Source organism: Kazachstania africana, chromosome 10, assembly GCF_000304475.1.
Source record: "Kazachstania africana CBS 2517 chromosome 10, complete genome".
NCBI classification, from domain to species: domain Eukaryota; kingdom Fungi; phylum Ascomycota; class Saccharomycetes; order Saccharomycetales; family Saccharomycetaceae; genus Kazachstania; species Kazachstania africana.
In genome coordinates, this window is record NC_018949.1 from 422,324 (window position 1) to 450,291 (window position 27,968).

At 37.0% G+C, this 27,968-nt stretch overlaps 17 protein-coding genes and 1 non-coding gene across 18 annotated transcripts; 9 read left to right on the forward strand and 9 right to left on the reverse strand.

The window, feature by feature from the left end:
* Positions 1-43: 43 nt before the first annotated feature.
* Positions 44-475, reverse strand: TOM22 (Tom22p; the record flags this gene model as incomplete). The annotated part of the gene is made up of 1 exon (XM_003959370.1): positions 44-475. One exon carries the CDS (start codon positions 473-475, stop codon positions 44-46), a length of 432 nt encoding a protein of 143 aa, XP_003959419.1.
* Positions 476-713: 238 nt separating this feature from the next.
* Positions 714-3,875, reverse strand: KRE33 (ribosome biosynthesis protein KRE33; the record flags this gene model as incomplete). The annotated part of the gene is made up of 1 exon (XM_003959371.1): positions 714-3,875. The coding sequence occupies one exon, from the start codon at positions 3,873-3,875 to the stop codon at positions 714-716; it is 3,162 nt and encodes a 1,053-aa protein (XP_003959420.1).
* A 573-nt stretch (positions 3,876-4,448) lies between these two features.
* Positions 4,449-4,544, reverse strand: KAFR0Jtrna6F. Its single transcript has 2 exons — positions 4,507-4,544; positions 4,449-4,485 (listed from the first exon to the last, which is right to left on the reverse strand). It is a non-coding gene; the product is annotated as a tRNA-Phe (tRNA).
* Positions 4,545-5,276: 732 nt separating this feature from the next.
* Positions 5,277-6,404, forward strand: KAFR0J02220 (zinc-binding alcohol dehydrogenase family protein; the record flags this gene model as incomplete). Its single annotated transcript, XM_003959372.1, has 1 exon — positions 5,277-6,404. One exon carries the CDS (start codon positions 5,277-5,279, stop codon positions 6,402-6,404), a length of 1,128 nt encoding a protein of 375 aa, XP_003959421.1.
* Positions 6,405-7,022: 618 nt separating this feature from the next.
* KAFR0J02230 (zinc-binding alcohol dehydrogenase family protein) lies at positions 7,023-8,147 on the forward strand (the record flags this gene model as incomplete). The annotated part of the gene is made up of 1 exon (XM_003959373.1): positions 7,023-8,147. The coding sequence occupies one exon, from the start codon at positions 7,023-7,025 to the stop codon at positions 8,145-8,147; it is 1,125 nt and encodes a 374-aa protein (XP_003959422.1).
* Positions 8,148-9,005: 858 nt separating this feature from the next.
* KAFR0J02240 (zinc-binding alcohol dehydrogenase family protein) lies at positions 9,006-10,130 on the forward strand (the record flags this gene model as incomplete). Its single annotated transcript, XM_003959374.1, has 1 exon — positions 9,006-10,130. The coding sequence occupies one exon, from the start codon at positions 9,006-9,008 to the stop codon at positions 10,128-10,130; it is 1,125 nt and encodes a 374-aa protein (XP_003959423.1).
* A 230-nt stretch (positions 10,131-10,360) lies between these two features.
* On the forward strand, positions 10,361-10,705 carry FPR1 (peptidylprolyl isomerase FPR1; the record flags this gene model as incomplete). The annotated part of the gene is made up of 1 exon (XM_003959375.1): positions 10,361-10,705. The coding sequence occupies one exon, from the start codon at positions 10,361-10,363 to the stop codon at positions 10,703-10,705; it is 345 nt and encodes a 114-aa protein (XP_003959424.1).
* A 135-nt stretch (positions 10,706-10,840) lies between these two features.
* EAF7 (Eaf7p) lies at positions 10,841-11,956 on the reverse strand (the record flags this gene model as incomplete). The annotated part of the gene is made up of 1 exon (XM_003959376.1): positions 10,841-11,956. The coding sequence occupies one exon, from the start codon at positions 11,954-11,956 to the stop codon at positions 10,841-10,843; it is 1,116 nt and encodes a 371-aa protein (XP_003959425.1).
* Positions 11,957-12,168: 212 nt separating this feature from the next.
* On the forward strand, positions 12,169-13,611 carry NAM9 (mitochondrial 37S ribosomal protein uS4m; the record flags this gene model as incomplete). Its single annotated transcript, XM_003959377.1, has 1 exon — positions 12,169-13,611. One exon carries the CDS (start codon positions 12,169-12,171, stop codon positions 13,609-13,611), a length of 1,443 nt encoding a protein of 480 aa, XP_003959426.1.
* Positions 13,612-13,715: 104 nt separating this feature from the next.
* SRV2 (adenylate cyclase-binding protein) lies at positions 13,716-15,296 on the reverse strand (the record flags this gene model as incomplete). Its single annotated transcript, XM_003959378.1, has 1 exon — positions 13,716-15,296. The coding sequence occupies one exon, from the start codon at positions 15,294-15,296 to the stop codon at positions 13,716-13,718; it is 1,581 nt and encodes a 526-aa protein (XP_003959427.1).
* Positions 15,297-15,811: 515 nt separating this feature from the next.
* YSF3 (U2 snRNP complex subunit YSF3) lies at positions 15,812-16,122 on the reverse strand (the record flags this gene model as incomplete). Its single annotated transcript, XM_003959379.1, has 2 exons — positions 15,812-16,054; positions 16,120-16,122. 2 exons carry the CDS (start codon positions 16,120-16,122, stop codon positions 15,812-15,814), a joined length of 246 nt encoding a protein of 81 aa, XP_003959428.1.
* A 578-nt stretch (positions 16,123-16,700) lies between these two features.
* THO2 (Tho2p) lies at positions 16,701-21,281 on the forward strand (the record flags this gene model as incomplete). Its single annotated transcript, XM_003959380.1, has 1 exon — positions 16,701-21,281. The coding sequence occupies one exon, from the start codon at positions 16,701-16,703 to the stop codon at positions 21,279-21,281; it is 4,581 nt and encodes a 1,526-aa protein (XP_003959429.1).
* Positions 21,282-21,476: 195 nt separating this feature from the next.
* On the forward strand, positions 21,477-22,634 carry INN1 (Inn1p; the record flags this gene model as incomplete). Its single annotated transcript, XM_003959381.1, has 1 exon — positions 21,477-22,634. The coding sequence occupies one exon, from the start codon at positions 21,477-21,479 to the stop codon at positions 22,632-22,634; it is 1,158 nt and encodes a 385-aa protein (XP_003959430.1).
* A 182-nt stretch (positions 22,635-22,816) lies between these two features.
* On the forward strand, positions 22,817-23,767 carry KAFR0J02320 (uncharacterized protein; the record flags this gene model as incomplete). The annotated part of the gene is made up of 1 exon (XM_003959382.1): positions 22,817-23,767. One exon carries the CDS (start codon positions 22,817-22,819, stop codon positions 23,765-23,767), a length of 951 nt encoding a protein of 316 aa, XP_003959431.1.
* Positions 23,768-23,874: 107 nt separating this feature from the next.
* RPC31 (DNA-directed RNA polymerase III subunit C31) lies at positions 23,875-24,555 on the reverse strand (the record flags this gene model as incomplete). The annotated part of the gene is made up of 1 exon (XM_003959383.1): positions 23,875-24,555. One exon carries the CDS (start codon positions 24,553-24,555, stop codon positions 23,875-23,877), a length of 681 nt encoding a protein of 226 aa, XP_003959432.1.
* Positions 24,556-24,838: 283 nt separating this feature from the next.
* PGA2 (Pga2p) lies at positions 24,839-25,213 on the reverse strand (the record flags this gene model as incomplete). The annotated part of the gene is made up of 1 exon (XM_003959384.1): positions 24,839-25,213. One exon carries the CDS (start codon positions 25,211-25,213, stop codon positions 24,839-24,841), a length of 375 nt encoding a protein of 124 aa, XP_003959433.1.
* Positions 25,214-25,346: 133 nt separating this feature from the next.
* VTI1 (v-SNARE protein VTI1) lies at positions 25,347-26,003 on the reverse strand (the record flags this gene model as incomplete). The annotated part of the gene is made up of 1 exon (XM_003959385.1): positions 25,347-26,003. The coding sequence occupies one exon, from the start codon at positions 26,001-26,003 to the stop codon at positions 25,347-25,349; it is 657 nt and encodes a 218-aa protein (XP_003959434.1).
* Positions 26,004-26,457: 454 nt separating this feature from the next.
* CIK1 (Cik1p) lies at positions 26,458-27,951 on the forward strand (the record flags this gene model as incomplete). The annotated part of the gene is made up of 1 exon (XM_003959386.1): positions 26,458-27,951. The coding sequence occupies one exon, from the start codon at positions 26,458-26,460 to the stop codon at positions 27,949-27,951; it is 1,494 nt and encodes a 497-aa protein (XP_003959435.1).
* Between the last annotated feature and the right edge of the window lie 17 nt (positions 27,952-27,968).

Genomic DNA, 27,968 nt, shown 5'->3' on the forward strand with positions numbered 1-27,968 from the left:
TGTTATGAAGTAACTCTTTCTAAATTTGTGCCTAGTTGATTGTTTATTTCTGGTCGTTTGATGTCAGTAATTCATTAGCATCCTTTTGTAGATCAAAAGTCTTTTCCATTTCAATCAATTGCTGCTCAGCCAGTATCGACAATGACAAAGGGACCCCAAGTAACAGTGCAGAGGTGGTTAATGCCCATGTTAAACTTCCACCTTTGTTAAAAACTTTTTTTAGAAACACGCTGGTAGTGTCAAAAAATTTGCAAACACTTTGTCTCTTATTTGGTGGAACAATCTCCTTTAATGCAATCAATCTCTCCATTAAATTCTCGTTTTCATTGAAATCTTCTTCAAAATCACTGTCTTCTTCATCTGCCTCTTCGTCGTTAACATTTCTCTTTTCCAGCTCATTTAGCGGTTCAGCTGGAATAACCTGTGGATCTTGAGCAGATGGAGAGTCATCCTTTAGCTCAGTCAATTGTACCATATCTCTTCTTAGTGCGTATCGCTGGGGCTTTCACTCCTAACTCTTACCTAACTTCTGACTAAGTTGGGTCTTCCATTTTATCAATAACGTATATAGACGACCCAAAAGACTCAAGATCTCGTCGGGCAAAAAAAAAATCGTATGCAATGACCCAAAAATGCTTCCTAATTAACTAAAAAGAATTACACTAATATACAAAAGGTTTAGAGTTAAATATGATCGGCTCGATGATGTTGGTCTAATGCTTTCTAGGCTTCTTGCTCTTCTTTAGGGACTTCATCTCGCTGTTGTAGATGTTGGTGCCGTTTTCCGTGGATCTTTTGGTACCGGTTTTCACGCTGACGACACCATTTGATTTTGCAGCCTTTTCAATATCTTTGTTGGAGTCCCATTCGTTGATGTTGTCTGAAATGGTATATTTATCCAGCTTCAAAGAGTTGATCAATTCTTTTTGTTTTTCTCTCATGGCTCTATTCGCTTCAGTACCAGCCTCTTCTAAATCTTCGTCTAATTGATCCAGGGCTTCAGCTGCATTGTAGCTTTTGACTTCTTCACCATTCATTTCAGCAATTTTTTCATCGGTTCTCTTTGGTAAATTTTGATCGATTGATTCACTTAATAGTTGACGGAAGTATAGAGAGAACTTTCTTATGATCTTGGCAAACATAGCAATGATTTGATTTGATGGTAATTTCAATTCTTTAGTGATTGAATCGATACTTTTACGTTGTAGACCAATTGCCAATAAAATTGCACTTTGAACACCGGATAGGTTGACAGTGTCACCCATTCTGCCACTGAAATATAGAATTGATAACATTGGTAATAAATCTACAATGACATGGTAATCCAATAAGTTGTTGGCATAACTGTCTAATCTCTTCAAATCGAAAGGAGAGAAAATATCATCAAGTTGGGTTCTGGTTAATTCATTGGAAAATTCTGCACCGTTATATAATTCAGATACTTTCTTGCAACATTCAATAACATTCAAAGATTGAACTGACGTGAACTTATTGAAATCGTATGAAAGTAAAGATAGGAATCTCTTGTGGAAGTCATTGGCAAAAGCAACCAACCAATTTGCCTCTCTGCCTTCGAGAACATTTAGCATAACACACGTATGTTCACCAGTTAAATCATTTGCAGTTTGACGTATGTAAACTGGAACAAATTTGTTATTTTTCCAGAACTTGTGTAAGGATGGGGTTAAACCGTACGAAACACCGAGGTAATGTAAGAAATGTGGTGGTTGTTCGGAAAGTTTTAATAGCAAAGGTGGTAAAGTACTTGCGTCTCTCAATTTAATTTCATCCTTTAATAAATTGGTCTTAGCAAGCTCTTTATCGCTGACTCTCTTTAACGAATAATTTCTTGGTTTATCACTTTCTGACATATCGGTGAATTTACCTTCGAAGTAATCTCTTAGTAGTTCGATCGATCTAGAACCATAACCCATTGAAGCATATTCGGGATTAGTTGCAATTCTAACAATACGAGCACCACTTAATCCTGCAAATTCTTCATCTTGAAATTGCTGGGAGATTAACCACGGAATCAAATCACCACCAGCTCTTTGGCCTCTTGAAAGAGAATTTCTAACGCTTTGTTTCGAAATTTGACCTTCTAATGCAACTTGTATAACACATAATGGGTCTGGGATTCTATTACCATTCTTTGGATCAATTGGAGGTAAGAGAACAAATAATTGATGTGCAGGGGCATCACTCATCAATTGTAAATCATTTGGAGAGTTCTTGTAATGTGATGATACATAAAGGGCCATCATCTTTTCAAGGAAATTTTCCGACACTGGATGGTATGAAAATAATGTGTCTCTGTTAACAATGAAAAGATTACATTGTGAAGGATGTGGAGTACCCTTGGAGGCGAATCTTGAGTTCTTAATTAATGTTACGTCTAAACAAAGTAACTTGTTTAACCATTTTTCAATTGGATCGCCTTCGGCATATCTAATCGGTTCTTCTAAAGCAATTTCTCTTAATTGACGAGATCCAATATTTGAAGAAGCAATATCGTTCTGTTTTTTATCTCTTGAAACAAAGGCAGTTTGAGAAATGTCACGACCACCTGTAGTTGTTTGGTTACGTAACTGTTGAATTAATTTTAAGGATAAAGATCTGCCTGTACCTTCATAACCGTTGATAGTAGAAGCCATAAAAACTAAATATGGACCCAATAAGTTCTTAACAATAGGTAACGGAATTGCAGCAGCTTCATCAATGACAACTAATTCTGCTTGGCCTAAAACATGAGAATCTTGAGGGATAATATATTGAATAGTTTGTCTGTGACCTCTCTTAATGTCGACTCTGACAATGGCGTTGTTAAACTCAGGATTTGTGGATTGAATAATATCATAATCAATATGTTCTTGATAACCCAGGGCATCGAAACCTTTGAAGATAAATTCGAATAGCGTCTTCAAATTTTCCGGAGATGGTGAAGTAACGAAAATATTGGAATAACCATGAGATACGGATGCAGCAATGGCAATACCCAAAGCAGCAGATTTACCTCTACCTCTACCTGCTGTTAATGCCACGGTAGAATTCAATGTCTTTTCTGAAATAGCATCAATAAATGTCAATATGGCATGCGCTTGATTGACAGTTTTTGAAAGAGCCACTAAAGAACCTGCAGGTTGGACATCTTCTAAAGATTCTTTCAAATCTTTCAGTTCCATTTCCTTTGGAGATAAAATGTCATCATCCTTTGGAGGTAATGGTTTGACATTTTTGGCACCTGAAATAGGTAAGACGTTTAATTCATCATCCACAACCAGACAATTTTCATTGGAACCCAGAGATAGAATAAACCTTTCATTAAATCTTGCAACAACGTCATCATGAGCTTCAGTACGATAACGAGAATGTACATCCATAGTCATTGTATAAAGTTGTTTTAAAGATGACATTGATTTCAATAAGATAACAACAATACCACCACCCTCGACGGTTTCAATAGTTCTTGCCAATAAATTTGGGGTTAAGGCTTCAAAATCTTGTAGGATACACATACCATAGGTGTTACCCAAAATTTTTTCAGTTTCTTTATAATAAACGTATCTAATATTTTGATTAGAAATGAAACCCTCGAAAGGATCTTGATCATTAGCCTCTCTTGTACCTCTTTTAATTTCCTTTTTTATCTTAGCTTCTCTCTTTTTTCTATGAGAAGTAAAACCAAGAAGTCTTTTCTTATAAGCCCAAAGAACAGACTTATTCATTTTCAAATCTGCACTCATCATTAAATAATGTAAATTTGGTAATTGATTACGTGCTCTGTCACCAACGATGACAAAGAAAGATCTTTGCTTTTCTTGCACACCATTTCTAATCAAAGCTGGAATACGAGCATCAATAGCTTTTTTCACCATATTTGCGCTTTCCTTGACCTTTATCTTGTGAAGTTACATTATAAAAAGATGAGATGAGCATCTCTTTACTTTTTCATTTTTTTTCAATATTGATAGACTAGAAAAGAAAAAAATGACAAAAAATTTTGCGGATGCTGGCAGCCGGGTAATAGCGCAAATACCAAAAAATCGATTTCGAGTGCAACCCACATTAGAGAACAGCTCAGCGGCTAATTATTGGCAGCAGTATAACCGGTTCCAAGTTTTGGGCAGGGGACTATTCGTTGGGTGAAGCCTCAATAATAATTTAGTAGGTGTTATAGCTTTCATCTTTGAGGTTGGAACACTTGCTGTTGATATGTTGGTGGGGGGGAATCAACCAGTCATGATTCCCAAAAAGGCACCAGAAATTAATTGAACGCTCAGCAAGTATTCATTGTCTGGTATTTAGAATAGAAAATCCAACTATCCCACTACCATATAGAAAGTCTGCCTATCTAATTCAAAATGCCTGAAAAGGTAGAAGTGTCTATTCTTCAAAATTATAAATATGCTGAACTGATTATGATTTTTTCATGGCAGTTAGAAAGTAAATGCGAATTCTGTGGATCGAACACAGGACCTCCAGATAACAGTCGACCGAAGTTAACAATCTTCAGTCTGGCGCTCTCCCAACTGAGCTAAATCCGCTAATAGCTTGAAGTTTCAGCGATTTGAACGTAGTCCATATACCTCGAATCGATAAACTTCCTCTCCCCCCATTAAACACTCCCTTCCTAAAAACGTAAAAATAAAAACAATCACACACTGTGCTAGGAAGTTTGGTTGTACGAAATATGAGCCACTACTCAAATCGTCCAGAATTTAAAATTTTGTTCTGGTGCAGAACGTTTAGAAAATTTTTCAAAGCAAGTTACGATTATGCTGACAGAGTAGGCTACATCATAAAAAAAAGTAGTACCATAGTAAGAGAATAAGTGAGGCAAGAAAATTACAGAATGATATCCCTTGGTAAAGACGGGTAAGTAATGAATCGTTCATATGAAAGAACTTTCAAGGAAACTCTGAAGACTTCACAATGGTCTGAAGCATTCTGCCTTCGCTCTTCTTCTTCCATTATTCATGTAAGTAGCATCCTGCAATGCTCAAATAGCTTTTCTTGTACATCATGAATTAAAGGAATGCCAACTCTTCTATTTCACCGTATCTTTCCTGCTTACCTAATGATTTCACGCACATTATTCTGTTCTATTCTTTCATTTTCTCGGCAAGAAGAGAAGAATGACATAGACAGCAATGTCTTCAAATAAAGTATAGATTGAGAAAGAGTTTGAGAGGGAGCGTTTGATTATGCTCACTTGCAGCGCTACTTTAATTGGCAAACAAATAGTCAGATAACCATCAAACAAATAACAAAAAAAAATGTCAGTACCAAAAACTATGAAAGCTGTTTTTGTCGAGGCTGGAGATGAACCAGTCTTAAAATCAAATGTACCGTTACCAAAAGTAAAGGACGGTCATCTTTTATTGAAGACCAAGGCCGCAGCCGGTAATCCAACTGACTGGAAACATGTTGTGCACAAAATGGGCGGTGTGAATTGTGTATTAGGTTGCGACGTTGCAGGTGAAATTGTCCAATTGGGTCCAAATGTCGATGAAAAGAAGTTCCGCGTTGGCGACAACGTCTATGGTTTCATTCACGGCGCATCAGCAAATTGTCCAGAAAATGGTGCCTTTGCTGAATATGCTGTCTTAGATTCTAAGTTAGCTTTCAGAGCCCCAACCGATATTAGATTCAGTGGAAAAGAGAATATTCCGCCTGGTCCAATTACCACTTTTGAAGGGGCCGCGTCTATTCCATGCTCCTGGGGTACTGCTGGTGCCACCTTATTCCATCACTTCGACTTAAAGTACGATTGGTCTGAAGACAAGCCACAATACGATTTTCCTCTTTTGGTCTGGGGTGGTGCCACGGCGTTGGGTCAAGCTATTATCCAATTAGCAAAGAGATTCAACTGTTACAGTAAAATTATCACAGTTGCGTCCAAGAAACATGAAGCACAATTAAAGGCATACGGTGCTGACGAAGTATACGACTATCATGATGGAGATATTATCGAACAAATAAAAAACAAATACTGCAATATTAAACATCTATTGGATTGTGTTTCTTCCACTGAGACAATCCAACAGGTATATCAATGTTCCCCGGATAAAGAAGAAGCTATTGTGTTCAACTATATGAGTATGACTGAGAGTGTTATCAGACCAGAAATAAAAAAGAGTAATGTGAAAGTTGATCATACCGTGATTTACTTAGCATTAGGCCTTGACATTGTCCTCTTTGGGAGCATTATTCCAGCTAACAAAAAATACAGGGACGACTCTGTTAAGTTTGTCGAGGTTATTAATGAACTTTTCTTGAATGGTGAGTTCAAACATGTTCCAGTCAAAGTTTACAAAAATGGTTTGGCTAGTACTTTAGAAATGACAGATGATATCAAAAATGGTAGAAATTCTGGTGAAAAACTAGTAGCTATATTTAATTAGATAATATAATAGTTTATGTTTTACGTATGCAGCAATATTATCATCGCTATTTATTACACTCCGTTCCTCCAGAGCATAAGTCGAAAGAAATGAATCCCTTGTTCTATTATAGTAACCTTCGATCCACCTGTGGACATTATTTCCCATTAAATATTGCTACATGTACAAGTAATACCGATTAATTCGTTGGATCGAGATGCCTTGTCCTGTCTGTTTCCACGAATGATTATTTAAGAGACGCATCGCTTAGCTAAGAGGAAATCAAATTTTGAACAGGTTTGTAAACGACCGTCGGCTCCGAACCGAACCGAAGAGTACAGGTAATAACGTAATATTTTGCTGGCAGATGGTTACCATATTAGAGTATCCCACTACCCGCACGTTTGTTCTGTTGTCAATTACCTCATTGACTAATCCAGTACTTCCTTAATATTGATAGCACACCTTCGTGAACTACCTCTAAAATTCTATATAAGAGGAATAGAAAAAACGACTTGATAAAGTATCACATCTTGTACATTTTATATTTTTTCATTTTAAAAAGACAATATTAATTAAACAACTATCAGTTTAAAACGACAACTAGATACTATACAATATCAAAAATAAATAACAGAAATGTCCTTACCCACTACTATAAGAGCTGTTAAAGTTGATGGTGACAAGGCAACCATCAAGTCATCTATCCCTTTGCCAAGATTGGAAAATGGTTATCTTCTATTGAAGACAAAGGCTGTTGCTGGTAATCCAACTGATTGGAAGCATATTGAATACAAATTAGGTACTGATCAAGCCACTCTCGGTTGTGATGTTGTCGGTGAAATTGTCAAATTTGGTCCTGATGTTGATCAAACTAAATTTCACATCGGTGATATCGTCTATGGTTTCATCCATGGTGCCTCTGCTAGAAGCCCAGATAACGGTGCCTTTGCTGAATATGTTGCCTTAGATTCTAAATTAGCTCTTCAAACTCCAAAGGGTATGACATTCAGTGGTAAGGAACACATCCCAGAAGGCCCAGTCACTACTTTTGAAGGTGCTGCCACCATTCCATGTTCTTGGTACACTGCTGGTGCCACTTTGTTCCATCACTTCAAGTTAAAGTACGATTGGTCTGAAGACAAGCCACAATACAATTTCCCACTCTTAATTTGGGGTGGTGCTACCGCTTTGGGACAGCCAATGATTCAATTAGCTAAGAAATTCCACGCTTACAGTAAAATCATTGCTGTCGCATCTAAGAAGCACGAAGCTCAATTAAAGGCTTACGGTGCCGATGCTGTCTTTGATTACCATGATAGCGATGTCATTGAACAAATCAAAGCTAAATACAACAATATCAGACACTTATATGACTGTGTTTCCAACTCAGAAACCATTCAACAGGTTTATCAATGTTCTTCCGACAAAGAAGATACTATTGTCTTCAACTTCACTGGTATGAACGAAAACACCATCAAGCCAGAATTAAGAAGATCAAACATTAAAGTTCAAGACACTATAATTTACGCAGCTTTAGGATATGATATCCCATTTGGCGGCTCTCTAATACCAGCTGATCAAGAATACAGAAATAGTGTTGTAAAATTTGTTAGTATTGCAAACAAGCTTTTCTTGAACGGTGAATTGCGTCACATCCCAGTCAAGGTATACAAGAATGGCTTAGAAGGTACTCTACAAATTACCGATGACATTAAGAATGGCAGGAACTCTGGTGAGAAATTAGTTGCCATCTTCGATTAATTTATTTTATACAGTATTTATAGTTTAAGAATTTTTTTACTAAAGACTTTTTTCTGCCATCTGAATGATGTATTCAGCATAAAAAGTCCTAAAATAATTTTGTTAATTTATCTTTAGTTTCTTCATAAACAAAGTACCCATCCCAATACTAATTGAAAAAAACCCAAGATTTTACTCGATACACTTTTAAAACGATGAAAAATTATCACTGGCATCAAAGCTGTGTCGCAAATGTCATACCAAGCTGAAAAGTCCATACAAAAGACCAATATGATCGACGTACGTGCCTATCTATATGCCCTACATACATTCCACTCACATGTACCAAAAATGAGGCAAAAAAAGAACAGCACACACATGTGCATGTCTACTATTATCTAGCAGGTCAGTGCATTCACTACATGCTCAATTGACGTTAATTTCCACATGTTGTGGCATATGTGTTAATTCCAGCCCAGTTCCGTTTCCGTGCATCCGCTTCCGTTCAGCTGTATTGAAAAGTATAAATTGAACATGGAGAAACCAAGTTGAAATCAATCAGCATTTGCCCTATCTTTTCAGGCTCAAGTCACCTTCAAATAGTATATAAGTTGAATTGACATGATTCAACAGCCCAATTTAAGATATATAGGCTCTTTAGATGTATCGTTCCTAACAGTTCCACAACATTCCGCTTACTAAGTTTGTGAGGTGAAAAATTTCGAGGTAAGCCTTATTGAGGAAAAAAAGGACGCCTGGCATCAAATCCTAAAAGTATATAAAGAGCTTTTCCCCTTCTTGGCTTTCTTTCCGTTTGATCTTTCTAACTCGAAAACAATTACTTAATTAACATACAGTGTTAACTTTACCTATTATAACATGTCTTTACCTACTACTATGAGAGCTGTCGTCATCGAAGGTGACAAACCTGTCGTGAAAACCGGTGTACCATTACCAAAATTGGAAGATGGATTTGCTATGGTCAAGACAAAAGCTGTTGCTGGTAACCCAACTGATTGGAAACATATCCAATGGAAAATTGGTCCACAAGGTTCCATTCTTGGTTGTGATGTAGCTGGTGAAATTGTTCAATTAGGTCCAAACGTTGACGCTAAAGAGGTTAAAATCGGTGACAAGATCACTGGTTTTGTCCACGGTGCCTCTGTTAGATGTCCTACAAATGGTGCCTTCGCTGAATACGTTGCCGTCGATCTTGCTACTGCTTACAGATTGCCAAGTTCAACTGATATAAGTGGTAAAGACAATCTTCCAGAAGGTAAGGTTACTACTTACGAAGGTGCTGCCACTTTACCAGTCTCTTTATCCACTGCTGGTGTTGCTTTGTACCACAATCTTGGCTTAAAGTTGGAATGGGAACCAGCTCAACCTCAAAAAAACCATCCAATTTTATTCTGGGGTGGTGCCACAGCTGTTGGTCAACCATTGATTCAATTGGCCAAAAAATTACACGGTTACACTAAGATCATTGTTGTTGCTTCCAAAAAGCACGAAGCTCAATTAAAGGCCTACGGTGCTGATGAAATCTACGACTACCATGATGCCGATGTTATTGAACAAATCACTTCTAAACATAAGAACATCCAACAGCTTGTCGACTGTGTTTCCAACCCTGAGACCATTCAACAAGTCTACAAGTGTGCTGCCGCTGACCTACCAGCCACTGTATTACAACTAGTCACTTTCACCATTGAAAATATCAAACCTGAAGATAGAAGGGACAACGTCAAGATCGACGGTACTTTGTTGTATTTAGCTGCTGGTCACGCCGTCCCATTCGGCTCAATGACCCTTCCACAAGACAAGAAATACAGAGAGGACGCCATCAAATTCATTAGATTCATCAATCCAAAGGTAGCAAACGGTGAAATCCACCATATCCCAGTCAAAGTTTACAAAAACGGTTTAGACGGTGCTGTTCAACTTACCGATGACATCAAGAACAATAGAAATTCTGGTGAAAAGCTTGTTGCCACTTTCCAATGAATTGGCCAACAAGACGAACGACCATATGTAAATTGCGATCTATATAGCGCTATACTAGATGTTGAAATGATGGAACTATCAAAGCTCCTATTACCCGTATAATTCTTGTAATAAATTTTCAGTTTTCTCGAGAACGAAGAAATAGAAAAAAAAAAAAAATGCCAATCTTGAGATGTTAATGCTTATTCATTATTTGGAAAGAAACTGCATACATAACATATTATACAGTAATGTCTGAAGTCATTGAAGGCAACGTTAAGATTGACAGATTATCTCCAGGTGATGGTGCCAACTTCCCAAAGGTTGGTGATTTAGTTACCATTCACTACACCGGTACTTTAGAAAACGGTCAAAAATTCGACTCTTCCTTAGACAGAGGCTCTCCATTCCAATGTACCATTGGTGTAGGTCATGTAATCAAGGGTTGGGATGCCGCCATTCCAAAATTATCCGTTGGTGAAAAGGCTAGAATCACCATTCCAGGTGCTTACGCCTACGGTGAACGTGGTTTCCCAGGTTTAATCCCACCAATGGCCACTTTAATTTTCGACGTCGAATTATTAAAGATCAACTAAGCACCCATATATAGCTTGTATACTTTTTGAATTAAGAATCTGAACTCCTCTTTAATTTTTTTAAAAAAACATCTATCGATTAATCGTAATCTTCATTAAAATGTACTATAATTTATATATCCTCTTTCCCATCCCTTACTTCTTGTTCCTCAATCTACTCGACACTCTTGTAGTGGGACGTGCAGCTTTTGGCGATTCAGGCTTTGGAGGCTTTTCCTGTTTACGTTTCTTTCTTTTTGGCGATGTCTCTGGTGTCTCTGTCTTAACATGGGAAGAATGTCTCGTTCGTGCGCCAATTGGTTCATTATCCTTCTGTGGAAGTTGACGTTTACCCTTTTGTTTTGGCTTCTCCTGTACTTCTTCGTTAATATCAGCCTGCTCTTCTTCGTCTACCTTCGTCTTTTTAGCTTTAGGCCTTCTTTTCTTTGGTATATTTTCTTCAAGTTCCACCGAACCATCTCTCTGTTCTTCTTGTTCTTCTTCCTCCTCTTCGCTATTTTCCTGAGGTTCCACCTCTTCATTATTCTCCTGAGGCTCTTCCTTATTCTCGTCTTTCAATTCAGTAGACTTCTCTCCTTCATCACTAGTATGCTCTTCCGGTGTAATTGATCTGTTTCTAGTAGATCTTCGTATACGTGGGGCAGATCTAGTCTTTCTTTGTACATTTCCATCTTCTATCCCTTCTTCCTCTTCCTTTTCTTCTTGTTTTTCTACAACTGCTTCTTCCTTCTTTGCTTCCAATGTCTCTTCTTTGTCATTTTCTTTCTTAGATCCTTCACCAGTGTCCAACTTTTCTTGTTCCACCATCCCAGTAGAGGCAACTTCTTCAACTTCTTTCGAAGCCTCCGTAACCAGTTCCTCTTCTGACAGTTCTTCTTCCTCCTTTGCACCTGTTTTGGCATTCTCCAGTATCAATTCACCGTACTCATCCCATGGTAATGCAAAATCTTTCTTGTTGAAAACGTGAAGTTTACTTATATCTTTGTTACTATTTTCCATTGCAGAGACTTCCAACTTATCAGCCTCCTCGAGATTGTAATACTGTCTCAGTTTCTGCCATATATCATCGGCAGTAAATGACTTGGTCTGAACATTCTCCTTCTGAAGCAACGTAACTGGATACTCTTCCGGATTGTTCATTCTAGTAACAATACACATCATATGAAAATGCTTATGCAACCCGGCGGGCTTAAACTCAGAAACCCATCTCAACAAACGTATTTCATCCACAACACTCCATTCAATCGTCATAATGACTACACGCAGCTATCTTTTGCCAATTTGATTTGTTTGTTTCTTCTGCTCATCTAGCCTTGATTTTCCAATAAACATTCGGCGATATAGTAATATCATATTACAAGAAAGAAAAATATTAGAAGCGATATCAACTAATGAAATATTGAAGAGTTACACTTCGATTTTTGGTAGTGGAAACTTTGTCAGGCCTATAAGAAGCAGGTGGTATGCCCAAGAAAGCAATTCTATTAAAATCCTTGACTAGAGGTCGAATTCGTGCCTCTTTCAACAAATATAACCTATTTAATCTTTACAAAAAGGGTCAGATAGATTTCAAAACCAAGACGTTATATCAACAGAAGTGGCTGGCGAAGCAGGAAACGAGAGCGTATCATGGGGAATTTCTGACAGAAGGTAGATGGAATGCCATTTTTGATTCAAAATTGGATTCTGTGGCTCAATTGGATGCATCATTACGTGGAGATCAAGAGAAGATAAAGGAGACACCGTACCTTCTACAAACCTTTGCCGCCCTTGAGAAGAGATTAGACTTTGCATTATTCCGTGCCATGTTTGCATCATCTGTAAGACAGGCGAGACAGTTTATCCTACATGGTAATGTAACGGTCAATAATATTAGAATACGTCACCCAGGTTACATACTGAAACCTGGTGATATTTTCCATGTAAAACCTGACAAAGTGTTAGAAGCATTAGGTGCGAAAAAACCAAGTCTCAATGAAGCCATAAAAGTGGATAAGACACAGATTACTTTATGGAATAGATATGTGAAGAAAGTTAAGACTTCACCAAGAAGAGTCTGGGAAGATAAAATGGCTAAATATAGAAGTCTTCCAGATTCTAGTATTAAAAAACAATCCTTCTTAACTATGATCAAAGATTTCAATCGCAATCTGGATAAGAAACTACATGATGAGTTACGAGAATGCACCCCCATAAACCTACTAACAGAGATTTTGACAGTCGTTAAGGATACTCCAAATGATAACTACATTTTATCTGCAGATGATTTCAAAACTGTTGTAGATCGAAACGTGGGGTTATCTTCAAAAGCTTTCGCATGCTATAGCGATTTGGCCAAGTCAAACGTCATATCAAGACCTTTACTTCAAGATCAAGATATGAATAAGCTAGCAAAGAGTTTGATGTCATTTACTCCTGAATTGAAACAGTTGTCCGATGGTGCTAAGATCTCAATTAGGTTGGGCATAAAAAAGCTTTCTGAGTTATCAAAAGAATATTCTGAATCTATTAGAAACCATTACGAAAATACAAAAATTGATACAAATTCTCACAACATTCCCTTCCATGAAGATTGGCATAAAAATCTTAGGTACCACGACAAAGTTGATTTCGAGAAGATAAAGGAAAATGAAAAAGTTGCGGAAACTTCAATAAAATTACCATGGCAGAACCATGCATATGGCCGCCAGTTACCAACAAAGCCATATTTTACCCCCTGGAAACCAAGACAATTTTTAGCTCCATTTGCAATTCTACCACATCATATTGAAGTATCATTCAAAACTTGTCATGGAATTTACCTCAGAGATCCCGTAGCAAGACCTGGCCATTCCGATGTCATTTCACCGTTTGGTTCCAATATTCATGAGCGTGCCTACATGTTTTACGTTAAGAGAGGCAAATAACTGAAGAAACTTTTCATTGTTTTTCTTTGCCAGTCATTATATTCGTGTATATATCAAAACGTTGTTTCTTCCTTCCTCTTATATACTGTTTTTTTTGTAAATATTTAAGCAGCATGTTCGAAAACAGATGAATTCATCTTACCGTTACCAAATGAATGCTTCAATTGTTCTGGAATTGGGAATTCAACATAATCATCTTCTTCTCCAATTGGTAAATTGACGTTAATTGCTGTAGAACAGGAAGTATAAATTTCAGTGTCTAAAGATTCTTTTGATAAATAGATGTTACCACCATCGGATTTATCAATGGTAATTTGTGGTAGGAATTTTTCGACTTGAATACCAAATTTGTTGGATTTAATGATATCTAAACCTGATATACTTGAATCAAGAACAACACTACAGGAATCTGTTTCGCTTAAGGAGATAGCATTTACTTTCCCTTTGATTTGAATCAAAACGTTTGAACATTTACCAATAAAGACGGATTCATCCTTATTTGTTTCAATAATAATAGGCTCAGTTTGTGTTTCATAATTTTCAATGAACCATTTATTACCGTCTAATTCCTTTCTTGGTGGTTTTTTGGTCTTTAATGTAGTTGGCTTCTTAGGTTTTGGAGGAGGAGCAGAGGATTTGATAGGTTCATTAGTAGAAGCACGTAATGCTGGATTCTTATGAGTTTGTTGTGACTTATCGACTTTCTTTAAACCTTTTGTGATATCGGCACCTTTATTAATTTCAGAAAAGACTGCATCAATACCACTTTTTGCTTCTGGAACATCGGGTTTAACTTCAAAGACAGATGAAGGTGGTGGAGGAGGAGGTGGCGGTGGTCCACCAGCACCAGCACCAGCACCAGCAGCGGCTGGAGTTGCTGGGGCTTCGGTGCTAATGGTTGTTGACACTTCGGATAAATCTAAACCATTTGGATTCCAGGTTAAACCAGTGGTATGATATTCCTTAACGTATGCTTTCAATTGATCAAAGATGTTCAAGAATTTTTGAGTCCATATTACAGAGTTTGGATCATTTTCTTTGAATTCTTTCAAGACTCTATTTGTCCAGAATTGTGCTGCATCTTTGAAATCTGAGATTACAGAAAGGGGAGTGTCTACAGCAAACCAGGAAATTAATGGAGCACCTTCTGCAATAGAGTTGAAGTAACCAAAGAATTTGCTTTGACGATTTGCATCTTTCAAATCGTTAATTTTCATGATTGATTCATTGATTGGAATCAAGATCTTTGCAAATAAATCTGAATTATAATCTGGTTTCTTTGATTTCGAAGCTGTTTTAATCAAAATCAATTGACACTCAAACGCCTGTTTCAAGAGAGATAAACATTCACCGACGGTTGGATCAATTTCATTAGACAATTGTAACAATGAATCAACGTTATCCGAAATGAATTTTTGAAATTCAACAACACTCTTTGGCTCCTCAGTGATTCCAGAGTCATTTTGAGCTGATGGAATACTTCCGGACACAGAAGGCTTAGCAGTTGCAGTAGGAGAGATATTTGGAGTCTTTTCGTGTTTTTTATCGTAGTTATTCAACTTAGCTTGAATGTAACCCTCTTGGTAGATTGTGACATCTTCTAATCTTGCAGTAGCGTCTTCTAATCTTTTTAAAAGTTTCACAAGGTTATAACCTTGCATCACCATTTTACCTGATTCTGGCATGTTTTCTTTGCTCTTTGAAATTCCTTCTAGTCTATTGTAGATCATTCAACAGGTGAAAAATACTTTTCTAGAGAAACTTAATCTATAGAGCCTGAATTGATGCTATATATAGATATATATCTTATGTAAAACACCAAAACTGTTGTTACGATTCTTCTAATTGAAGAGAAAAATTTCCCCTATCGAACGAAAAAAGCCCTAAAAAGATAAAATCAGGGCTTTATTTAAGTCATTACACACGTATGTTGCCTTAAATAGAAATATGCCTAAATAGGAAATATATCCCTAAAAGAAAAGTAGGGTTGAACTCAAATCATGCCTCACGTAGGTGTTTCCTCATTGGGAGAAGTAGTCTGCATCAGGCAGCCAAAACAGGCAAATTACGTCCAAAAACGGAAACTGGATAGGATGCATATACAGTGTTGAGATGACCACCATGTTGGCAAATTGATGGCCATAGCAAGACCGTATCACCAGAGGAAGTCTCATCAGTGTGGTTATTCACCACACGTCGATTAATTCTTTTCCTCTGTGTCGACCATCTTCTTCAGGAGACTCATCCGCATGTCTTTCTTACTTGTCATTCCATCAGTGGCGATCGTCACATACTCCAGCATGGCAGAATGGCCTTGTATGTTCGTGTACGTGTCCTTCCGAACGTTGCTCAACCAGTCTTCCTTCATGGTGTCTTCAGTTCCCAAACCAACGTATTTCTGCTTGAAAGTTTGAAATACCTGTCTTTGTCGTTGCTTATCAGACTGTTTCACCTGTTAGTAAATTAATGAACCACTGTTATAAATAGATCACAGCAAATATAACATACCATCTCCTATTCGAATCAACTCTGCTTCTCCTCTGCTTGATTAGATGGAATGCCTTGTAGTTGAAAAGTTTTTCTTGTGAAAATCGAATTCCTTATTGATGGATAGTCTCATATATTTATGGTAAAAACGACACCCACCTATGGACAGATGTTTGGTTAAAACTAACTGGACTTGTGGTGTGCAGCTGTGCAGCTAACAAGTGGACAGAACAGTCTTGTTTGTAGAATCAATAGTTTTCGTTCTCCTTACTGTCCTTCTTACGTAAATTCCTTACCTCTCATCGCAGAGATTTCCTTGCAAGACAGTAGGCTTCTCGTCTCAGCCATAACTAACTTATCTCATACCTGCAGGCCACTGGCCCATCGTAGTTACCACCCAGTTGATCGCTATCAGCATAGCATGGGACAACTCGCGGCGGGATATTTTCATTTACATAGGTGAAAAATAGCATCTTTCAGAAACAAGTTTCGCAGTTGAATATAGAAGTAAATACCACTGCTTTACGTTGATTACAGTCAAATCAGGCTCTGCAACCGTTTTTGTGTGAACCAGACTCCTTTTCCTGCTATCTGAAATAAACATGTCTTCGTCAGCATTGATTAGTAGAATCAATCAATTGGCATCCGGTCAAGATTTGATACAAGTAGAGCAAAAACTCTTCGATCAAGACTCAATAGCTAACTGGGACGCCCATGTTAAGAAGTTATGTGATGAGTTCAAAGAATTTACAAACAATTCAGAAAGAGCACAGTGGTTAAAATCATTATTTATAGAATTGTTTCAACTTTCTTCTATCAAAGTTGAACGGATCGCTGATTTAATTGAAAAACTTTCTCAGGTCCAGTCCACCGACTCATCTGCTATAGTAGGTAAAATGTTCATTGCTACTACTCATGTACTACCGAAGATTTTATCTGATGAAAAGGATCTTATCGACCTGATCAAATTGACTCCTTCCATCCATGATGAAATCTTCAAATTTAGTTGGCTGTCAAGTAAATTGACCACTCGTGGACAGACTCAATTGTTGAAACATCTTCTAAAGAAATCTAAATACGAATTGAAGAAATATAACCTTTTAACTGAAAATTCTGTTGGATTTTCTCAATTGACCACTTTTTTCACACTAATCTTCAATGATAACGACAAATTTGCAAAGATTCCTTATTACATCAATGAAATGTACTACATCATTGGTAAGTACTCATTAGATACTATGAGATGTTTAGATCTTTTCTTACTGATATCTAGTGAATTTATAACGGACAACTATAAATTTGTAGTGGAATTTTTACAACATTCTGATTTCATCAAGATAAATGATAAAAATATTACTTTAGCAAATGTTGTCTCATTTACTTTAAATGGCAATAGCCCGCCTGATCACTACTATGACCTCTGTGCTATTCTAGTCAAATATGAGATACTCGATCCAGATATCATTTGGGATAATATTGCTCCCACTACTGAATCATTAAATGAATTCATTAACAATATTAAGACAAATTTAGAAAAGGAATCTATGAAGGGCGTTGAAAACCCACTAGCAATGGCTGCTGCATTGACAGATTCAGGTGATGATGAAAATATAGATGATAAAGATACTGCTGCTAAGAGAGAAGATGATTTGGACGCTGAAAATTCAAAGAATGAAACATCGAAGGGAAAGCAGGAGATGGAAACGAAAGAAAATGAAAAAACTGTAGCTGATAATATGAAAAATAATGGTAAGATAGAATTCTTGAAGAGTTTATTAATTCATGGATGCTTAGCCGCTTCTTCAAACATCATAAAAAGAAATCCAGAAGTTCTATACATTGATCCATCAATTGGAAAACATGTTACTCGAATTTTCAAATACGTAATCGAAACATTATATGAAAAAACAGGTTACACCAAATTGTCGAACCTTGGGTGTTCTTTGCTAGTGTCATCATCTGAGACTTCGTTAATGAGTCAAAAACCAAGATTACTACAAGAAACAAAATCTCATGACCCTTACTGTTCATTGGAACTCAATAATAAATTTGTATTTTATTTCCCAGAATGGTCGGATAATATTGAGCAGGTTACCACCGTAGAAGATCTCTTCACAATCAGTCATGAATTCTACGCTTTATGTGGCCCATATTTGGCTCAAAATTCAACATTGCTAAGTAAACTATGTCGTATTGGTATTTCCGATATTCAAAATAGCACTGAGGATAATTCTCAAACCATCGATAAATGGACCGATTATCTAAGAAAATTCCTCTTCCCAACGATACCAATGGAGTACACTAACCCAATAGTAGCTGATGAAATTTACTCTTTAATGAGCTGTTTTTCATTTGAAAAACGATACTTCATTTATAACGAAATGCTTACAAAAACATCACAGGATTCTTTGATCTTGAAGGCTAATTTTAACAAATCTGAAAGAGAAGCTAGAAGTATCTTAAAGTCCTTGAGTACAGATACCATCGATAAAGAATCAAGAAAATTATCTGACATTGTGTCATTAAATCCGCTAGCAACTTTGGTTCCTGTACTTAAACAGATTGAAAACTACGATAAAGTATCCGAACTTGTAATCTATACGGCAAAGTTTTTTAATAATTTTGCTTATGATGTTTTACAATACGTATTACTATTGCGCTTAACTCAACCACGGTCCGCTATCCAAGAAGATGGTGTCAACCAAGCTCAATGGGTTCAAAGGTTGTCAACTTTCATATCTGGATTAGCAAAAAACTGTCCTAATGTCGACTTGTCTAATATTATCATTTATATTATCAAGACATTACATCAAGGAAATATTATAGCTGTCTCAATTTTAAAGGAATTGATCACTACTGTTGCTGGCATCAGGGATGTAAATAATGTTAACGTAAGACAACTGCTGATGCTAAATTCTGGAGAGCCACTGAAACAGGCTGCAAGGAAGCTTATCTTTGATTCAAGAGATGCAAATTCTGAACTAGGATCAAACTTAGTGAAATTATTTTCTAGAGAAAGTGCCATAAGTGAGATTATGGTACTATTGTACAATCTGAATTTAAAAGCCAATACACAGGAGGCACATTATAAAATTTTATCGGCCAGATGCGATGAAATGAATACTCTGCTATATTCTTTCATTGAATTGGTGAAATTTATTTTTGGTAGCAGTGATGACTTTATAGATAATGTATTATCCTTTGATATTTTGATCCGACAGTTTGGTTTCTCAACTCCATGGGTCTTTCATATTTGGAGAGACTACATGGATCAAAAAAACAGAGAGCGTGAAGAAAGTGAAAAGGATACGGATGCAACTTATATTGACTCCTTTGAAGAAACTTTGAATGAGACAGATTTTGAAGGGGTCCATTTTGAAAGAATATCAAGGGATTTATTCACAGTATTTTGGAAATTATCGTTATATGATATACACTTTGACAGGTCTCTTTATGATGAGAGAAAAGCTACATTAGAGGGAGAAATAGCCGGGGACATTTCAAAAAGAAAGAAACAGTCCTTATTGAATCAAATAAAAGAAGTTATGACGACATGCATTTCCCATCAACGTACATTTAATAAAGTTCGTACTATGCTCGATGGAAAATCAAAAGTTTGGTCAGAGTCCGTCTCAGACTCAGGGATGACATCTCTTATCCAATATTGTATTGTTCCAAGGGTTTTGTTTTCTCCTTCTGATGCGCTTTACTCATCTTATTTTCTTTCACAGGCTTTCACAATTGAGCAATCTATGAAAGTGTACGACATTCTAGTGAACTCGAATATTTTAAGTACACTCCTTTTTTCATGTACAATTTCTGAGGCAGGAAATTTGGGTATCTTTTTTACCAGATTTTTGGATTCATTTGAAAAAATGAGAGTCAACGGTGAATTGTCCAATAGTGATAAACGTGAGCTATACAATTGGCACACAAGTCTGGTCAATCAACTGATAGACCTATTAGGTGAAAAGAATTACATGTCGATTAGAAATGGTATTGAATTTATGAGGTATGTTTCCGACGTTTTCCCTATTGTTGATTCCCAGATCAAATTACTTTACAAGTTATTAGAACAAAACTTGGTTAATGAACAAAGAGAAGACATCAAACTTCCAACCAATGCATTAATTGGTCATTTGAAAGCTCGTTTGAGGAAAGAATCTCTACAATTAGATGAGCTTTGTGATTTGAACGAAGAAGAATCAGAAGAGAAAGCCAAACGCGATTTAGAATTAGAGGAGATTAGAATATATGAGACAATGATAAGTAATGAGGCAAAACAACAGGAGATTAGAAAGAAACTAGAAATAAATAAGTTGAGAAGAGAAAATGAACCTGAGGTGAAAGAAGTTCCCAAGGAAAGGAGGAAACCTCGCTGGTCTTTACCAAAAGTTTTTAATAATTTTGAAGAAGTGATTTATAGTTTACAGACAAATAACCTGAACCGTGCTTCAACTTATCTTGAAGATCCTGATATGATTTCAGAGTTCAAAGAACTTAGAAGGAAAGACAGCCCCATGCGCGAGTATCGTGCATCGATATTCGGCTTGTTGAGCAAGTATTTCAGCTCATTAGTTAATAATCCAAGACACCCAGATTTCAAGCGGAAGTTAAACGAATTAGAGTATGCTATGGGTTCAATTACAAGACAATCTAACGTATCTGCAGGTGAAATGTATACTGAACAAAATATCGAACCTTCAAGAAAGACAAGTAGATACAATAGTGATAGATCATTAGAAAGAGGCGGTAGTAGGACAACTAGACAAATAACGCCCCAGGAAGACAGAATGTCAGGAAATGCACCAAAGGCGCCACTGAGAATGAAGTCCCCAACAGCACCTCGTGCTATGAAGTTCCCTGAAAAACCGTCTTCCAAACCCCAAAACCATCAAAATAGAACGTCTTCTCAACCAAGAGGACCAGCGCAGAGGTCAGAAGACAGAGCGCCTAAAAGATTCAAGTCTGATACAGGCGATCAAGGAAGACAATTCCAGCAACAACATCAACAAAGACCATCTTATCAAGGCGACAGTAATCGTAACGACCGCTCCAGATTTGGCAACAGCAGCAGCACCAGCGGTAGTAGCACCCGAAAGCCCGCCAATGCCGATAAGCAAAGATTGCCGCAAGGCCCAAAAGGCTCGAGCAGCTATGGAAGTAGATATCAACCGTACTGACGATTCATACGTGCTGTCATATATATGTACGTCTTTAGTAGACTAATATAGTATAATTTCCGCGTTGTTGTAAACATCTCGAGAAATCAAAACATTGAAAAAATAAAAGAAAATTGACTAGTAAAGCTGATCCTAAAAGTGTAAATAAACAAGAACAGTATTCGTGAAGCCAGGTATAAATTACTAGGGTACACCATGTCTGAGGAGATATTTACTGGTACTCAAGGCACTCTTTCTGTTTATGTCAGTAAAGCGAGAGATCTACCAAATTTGACCAAGATCGATAAACAAAATGTGCTGCTTAGGTTGAGAGTATCTCATATGAGTAGGGAGAGTGAGACTTTATTTCGAGCTGGTCAGAATCCGGTGTTTAATTACTTAGAGAAGTTTGAAATGACCCCAGATGTACGACCACTCATGCAAGTGGAAGCCTATTGTGATAGGAAAAAGAAAACACCATTATTTATAGGACGCTGTGAAGTGGACCTTGTAAATGGCATCAGGGCTGATCCTAAAGAAGGGTACTGTAAATGGTACGAAATGAAGAGGAACCACAACGAATTTGCAGGAACAATTTTCATCGAGTTGACCTTCCAACCGGCAGCACCAAAAATGTACAAAGACAAAAGAAACAGAGATTTCGAAAGGTTAGATGCGTCTATGGCCAGAAGACTCATTCCTCCCTTGCCTAGTGACAATATTACTATCGCCTCAGGAGCTTCTCCTAAGGTTGATACTGGTAATGAATATACACATGCTAGTGAAATGAGACAAGTAACCCCCACGTTTGGGAATAATATTTCTGATCACAGGCAGGGAGCTTATTCTAACAATGTCAGTGTGTTAAGTAGCTCTATTATATCATCCTCTTCGAGGTTGTCTGATAGGTCTTCAGGTCTATCGCCAGCCTTAATGTCATCTGTGGGTACAAACAACACGTCACTGTCACAGGAGACTAACATCACCACCACATCTGATACGAAATTCCATTTTGCCAATTTGAAGAAACTTAAGGAACGTATCAACATCTTCAAGAATCCCAATGCATCAAACGAAAACACCGCCGAGGAAAATACAGTTGACATCAAGGCATTACAAAAGGCAATAGGTGTTACGTCGTTAAGCGATGAGGAAGAAGAAGAGGAAGAAAGACATAGTAGAAGAGATATATCATCCTCAAGGCCGCGATCTCCGGCTAGATACGCAAAGATGCAGCCGGAGTTACCACCTCTACCGAGACAGAGTTCCAATAGACATTCAAAATCACCAAAATTACCTCCAATGCCCACAACGTACCATTCAAGACAGAATTCCATATCTCCCACTCGTAGACCACCTCCACTACAATTCTGAAAATATAATTTATGGTTGTATGTTTATTTATTCATGTATCACGTTTAGCATTATGTAACGACAAGAAGGCGCATTACGCCATTTTTTTTTTGGCTTAGCCAGTATATAAATATGCTAATGCCACTGCAAAGCATCGATCCTGTAAAACATTACTCCCGCAAAAAGTACACTGTCACATTGCTATGAACAAAGATGGTACTCTACTTATATCAGTAAAAAATGTTCGAGGAATAGAAAATTTAAAGCCTGGTCAATATGTTGTTTTGAAAATTGGTGATGAGGTTTGTTTAAGATTTACTGGGGTTTCAGCCGGTGATGAATTTAGCGTAGCCATTGACTTCAACTACCATGGGACTATGAACCTGGATGGTACAATATTGGAATTGTTTTTGTTTGAAAGAAGTAAGTTTCTTCAAAGTGGGAGAAGAAGCCGTCATTTGTTGGAATCATGTTGCTATAATTTAGACGAGAATCTCATTGATGCATCTGATGACTACAGCGAAACTTGGAAAGACGTTATTTTGGAATTTAATAGTCAAATTCATTTGAAATACCAAGTAGATTTGAAGTTTTCTTCCATTACACCTTTTTTACCTTTAAAACCAAAGAACAAGCGGATTCTTAAATATAAAACGCAGCAATTAAATGGCGGTAGAAATTCTGACGTATTTGTTGAGAATATCTCAACTAAGAAACATTTCAAATTTCATTCTATTCGGGAGAGATTGTTCCATAGAGGAGCGCAAGATGTTCACGAGGATCCCAGTGACGATGCTATCATTTACGATCTCGACGAAATGCCAAATGTTACTTGTGATCCTGACTATTATGTCGAGGAGTATAAGCATGGAATCACAGATATAGGCGAACAGCAACCCACGGTAGTAATTAAGGAAGAAGACACGAGACTGCTGAGAGAGCAACGCTATTTTCCTACTAACAATATTAATATGACAGGTTATATTGGTAAAGGTAAATGGCTTAAGGATTCAAAGACTTTATCCGAGTCTATGGAAAATTGGTACCTACAACCGCATATAATGTCAGTACTTGGTCCAAAGCTACCGCCCAAGAGATGTCCCAGAGATATGTTATGGGAGGAATACTATTTAATTTCGAAATACGAATCTTGAAAAGTTTTTAGTTTGTAAACAGGTAAAGAGAGGAAGGAATGCACATGTAAATAGATATATATATATATATATATATATGTTGAAAGAAAGTATTAATAATGAGTATTTTAAAAGGCAGGTTCATCGCCATAATCATCCTCATTGCCGTAACCATCATCGTCACCATCATCGAAATATTTCTCAGCGTTATAATCGTCGTCGTCATCCTCATCATCGTCGAAATTATTATCTGAGACGACATTTTCATCTTCATTATCCTTCTTTTCATTGTCATTATCGTCTTCAGCGTCTTCCGCAAGTTCTTTGAACTTTTCTAGCATGGATAATCCATTAATTGCACTACCATCTGTCTTTGCACCTGTAAAGATATCAAGTTCATTCATCTTAGATTTTGAAAGCAGTAGGGTCTTTTTCTTCTTCTTATTTATACCCATGACGTTATATAACTCAGATGGGAAGTTTTGGATGTGGAATGGGAAATCATCGATAGATACAGTACCAACGTTTTTCTTCTTTGAATACTTATCAGAGTATCTTTCTATAGAACCATTATCCTGACTTGCTTCTGCTGTGGTTCCCGTGTGGAACGGACCATCGTTTATAACATTATTTAGGTTGATATAGTTTAAAGCGATGGACTTTTCAGTATCATTCATTGGATTATTTACAGGTAATGGTATAGATGGAAATTCGGTCTCATGAGCCTCACTAACATCGGTATAGGCCAGACCAAAGGGTAACGCCTGTCTCTGGTTGCCACCAGCGGCACCTCCTCTACGGAAACTCATCGTTATGGGTTGTTTATTGGATGTTTTCTAGTTGATGATATTGATCGATGAGGTTTGACTTATGGCTGAAATTTTCACTCAAAGAAAAAAATTGTATATTCAACGGTGGTTACAAGGTGGAAGCACATACACTGAAACACTGGGAGTGGGACACTTACGGTGAAGTGTATAGTACAATAGCCGTCGGGAATACGATATTACGCATTGCTTGCTTATATTCATTAGAGTGGTATATTATTATACATATATATGTATATATATGGATGGAAACGTGAGAACGTGTTCAATCTTCTAGCAAATCAGCAATATCATCATCTGAATCATTGGTATTTTGCTGACTGTTTTGTTTTAATCTGTCTACAGCCTGTTCAAACAGATCACGTTGCTTTTGCACCCTGTGTCTAGTCTTATTACCCCAGCCAAATTCGTAACTAGTTTGCTCATCTTCAGGCTTCTCTATCAACTTTTCTACTCTTTCCTCGCTTATTCTTCTTTCATCATCACGTACCTGTTGTTCCAGTTGTTTCTTTGACAGTTGTCTAGTGGCCAGGTTTCTGAAAAGGATATATCCCCCGACGATAATGACCAATCTTATACCATTTTGCAAATCGAATTCGGAAAAAACGTTCTTCTTTAACTTCTCCAGTATTGTGTCCATATTTGTTAACTGACTTGAACCTGCTAAGCTCCACTACAACGATGTTCCACTCTCTTTATATAGTTGGTGATGAGTGAATTTTTTCGTTTCCACCGGCTGGAAGAAGAAAATGACGATACAATTTTTTCCCACCTCAATGGAATTTTGAGAATAAAACCAGTAAGATTAGTAAGATCAAAACGGCAATGATGGCATAGCTGATGAATTTGTTGGCAATGAGACGTCTACTCATTGTCTTCAACGTGGTGATAGACTTGTCCACGTACGAGTCCGCTTGAAATAGAGTGTTTCTTGAATTTTCTAGCGTTTCTCTCTGTGATCTTAAATCCATCATTATCTGTGCACCAACAGATTCCGTCTCGTTGGCTATTCTGTTTGCATCTTGCAATCTTTCTCCAGTCTTACTCAAGATAGCATGGTTGGAGAGCAATTGCTGTCTCTGTTCCTCATTCAATGCGCTGGAAGCCTGGTCACCAAACAAATTGTCTCTATCCCTTGAATCGATCAATTTGGTTAAATTTTGGCTGATTTCCAGTTGAACTTGTTTCTTGTACTCGCGAAGTTTTGATTTGAAACTATTACGTTCTGTTGTATTTCCCAGATTGTTCACTTCCACGTCCATGGACTCAATAAGCTCTAACAACTCGTCTTTGTTCTGTTCAACGGTCGACAATTGCAAATTTCTCTCATTCTTCGACGTGTTCAGAGACGAAGCTTGTTCAAGAATCAGTTTTGTCTGTTCATATAGTGACTTGAATTCACTCTCGTACGAAGATAGTAGGCTGGACATCGTGGTGGGCGTTAGTTTACCTGCTGTGGTTGTTTTGTGTCTTGTTTGGTGTATCTTGCTTTTCAAATTGGAGGCTTTCCGGTTCTGCTTCTTATAAGATTTGAGCTTGGATCGCGATGGCACGTGACGTATGTGGTTTAACTGAGAAGGTTCATTGAAGTTGTTTGGATGTGATTCTGTTGATGTTGAGTCGAAGGTTGTTTGATCTTTGGAAGTTCTCGTGATAGTGTGGCATTTCTGTGGCAATAGTGTTGCCACATCGCTTTATGATTGCCACACCGGGTTTCCCAATGATGCCACAGTAATGCCATACTATCACCACATACGAACGCATCGAATGTCATTAAGAGCGACTTTTTTGTTTACATAACAAAATGTGACATCTTTGTTTCAAAAGAGTCTGGATTATAAACGCAATTGAACACTGTGCAATCTTTCATATATATAAGGCCCAATGTGCAGCTCTAGGATACCCACGATATCCTTCCAGTCGGATGTCTCGAATAATAAACGACTCAAGATCTCAGGCGAAATGATAATGACTCAACCGATGTTAAAAGACGTTACTAATAAATTCAATAATAACAACAGTATCAGGTACTCTGACAAGTCGTCTATTGAACTGGCTAAGAGTAAAGAACGTAAGATACTCAGGGATATTAACCATTTCAAAAATTCTATATTGGAGATTGAAAAGGATATTACATTGTATCGCGATTCTAAGATACCAAATTTATCAGAATTATTACTCGATCAGGATACAAATTTGAATGAATTACAGGAAGATCTGTCTCATTTGGAAAATGATATCAACTTTACTGCCCTCGAGATTGAAAAATTGATCAAAAATCATGAATTTAATAATATTAATTTACAATTGTTACATTCAATAGAAATTTCAAGTTTTGAAAATCAATTAATGGATGGTGTTTATACCAAAAAAAGAGATATGGAAAATCAATTGATTGAAATAGATGAGTTGAAACCCGATGCCTCTTTACAGTGTGAAATGAATGAGTTCCAAGACTCGGTCAAGCAATTATCCAAGGATATCCAATCGATAAATAATTCCAACTCTGTAAAATGTAACGAATTTGAACAAACTGAATTGGTAGCCAATTTTGAATCGTTTAAATCTGAGAAATCAAAGAGATTGGATCGTTTACTCAGCGAACAAAGGGTCCTTTGCGATCAATTGGACCAATTAAGAGATGAAAACTTAGTCAAGACCAATTTAATCAGTGAATTACAATCTAAAATGTTTGATTTAACCAAGAACTCGGAAACTTTGACCCTCACAATAGAAGAATTGGATAATTTAATAATACCGAAGTTACAAAATGAATTCAATGCAAAGCAAATTAAATTTGATAAAGAAAAATCACAAAAAAATCAAATTGACATGGAAGCTCAATCAACGAAAATTGAAATCAATAAACAACGATCTAAGTTGTATTGTGAAAAATCCACAACACGAAATCTTCAATTCCAAATTAACGAGTTAACTAATAACATCACGCTAATTGGAATCACAAACGCGATTGAAGACAAACGGTTCCACATAGTAGTAGATCCACAAACAAATTTGATTGACGAAGAAATCTTACCGTTTATCAAGTCATGCAAATTAAACAACCACAAGACTATAACTATTTTACACTACAACAGCATCGAATATTTGAAACAACTTTTAGAAAATCCAACCGATACATCTCCATATTCTGTCACATACTCTCTAAGCCACGATGACGATTTTAAAATCAACACTATTGAAATCAAAAATATAACAGATTTCACAGCAAAGCTAGCAGATCAACGATCATCGCATTACGAACTAATTCAAAATTCCAAGACAATCTCCATATTCAACATACAGGACGGGCACGACCAGATAAACGTCTTGCTCGATCAACTACGATCAATGGACGCACGCCCTCAACGTAAGTAAGTAAATAAGTAAGTAAT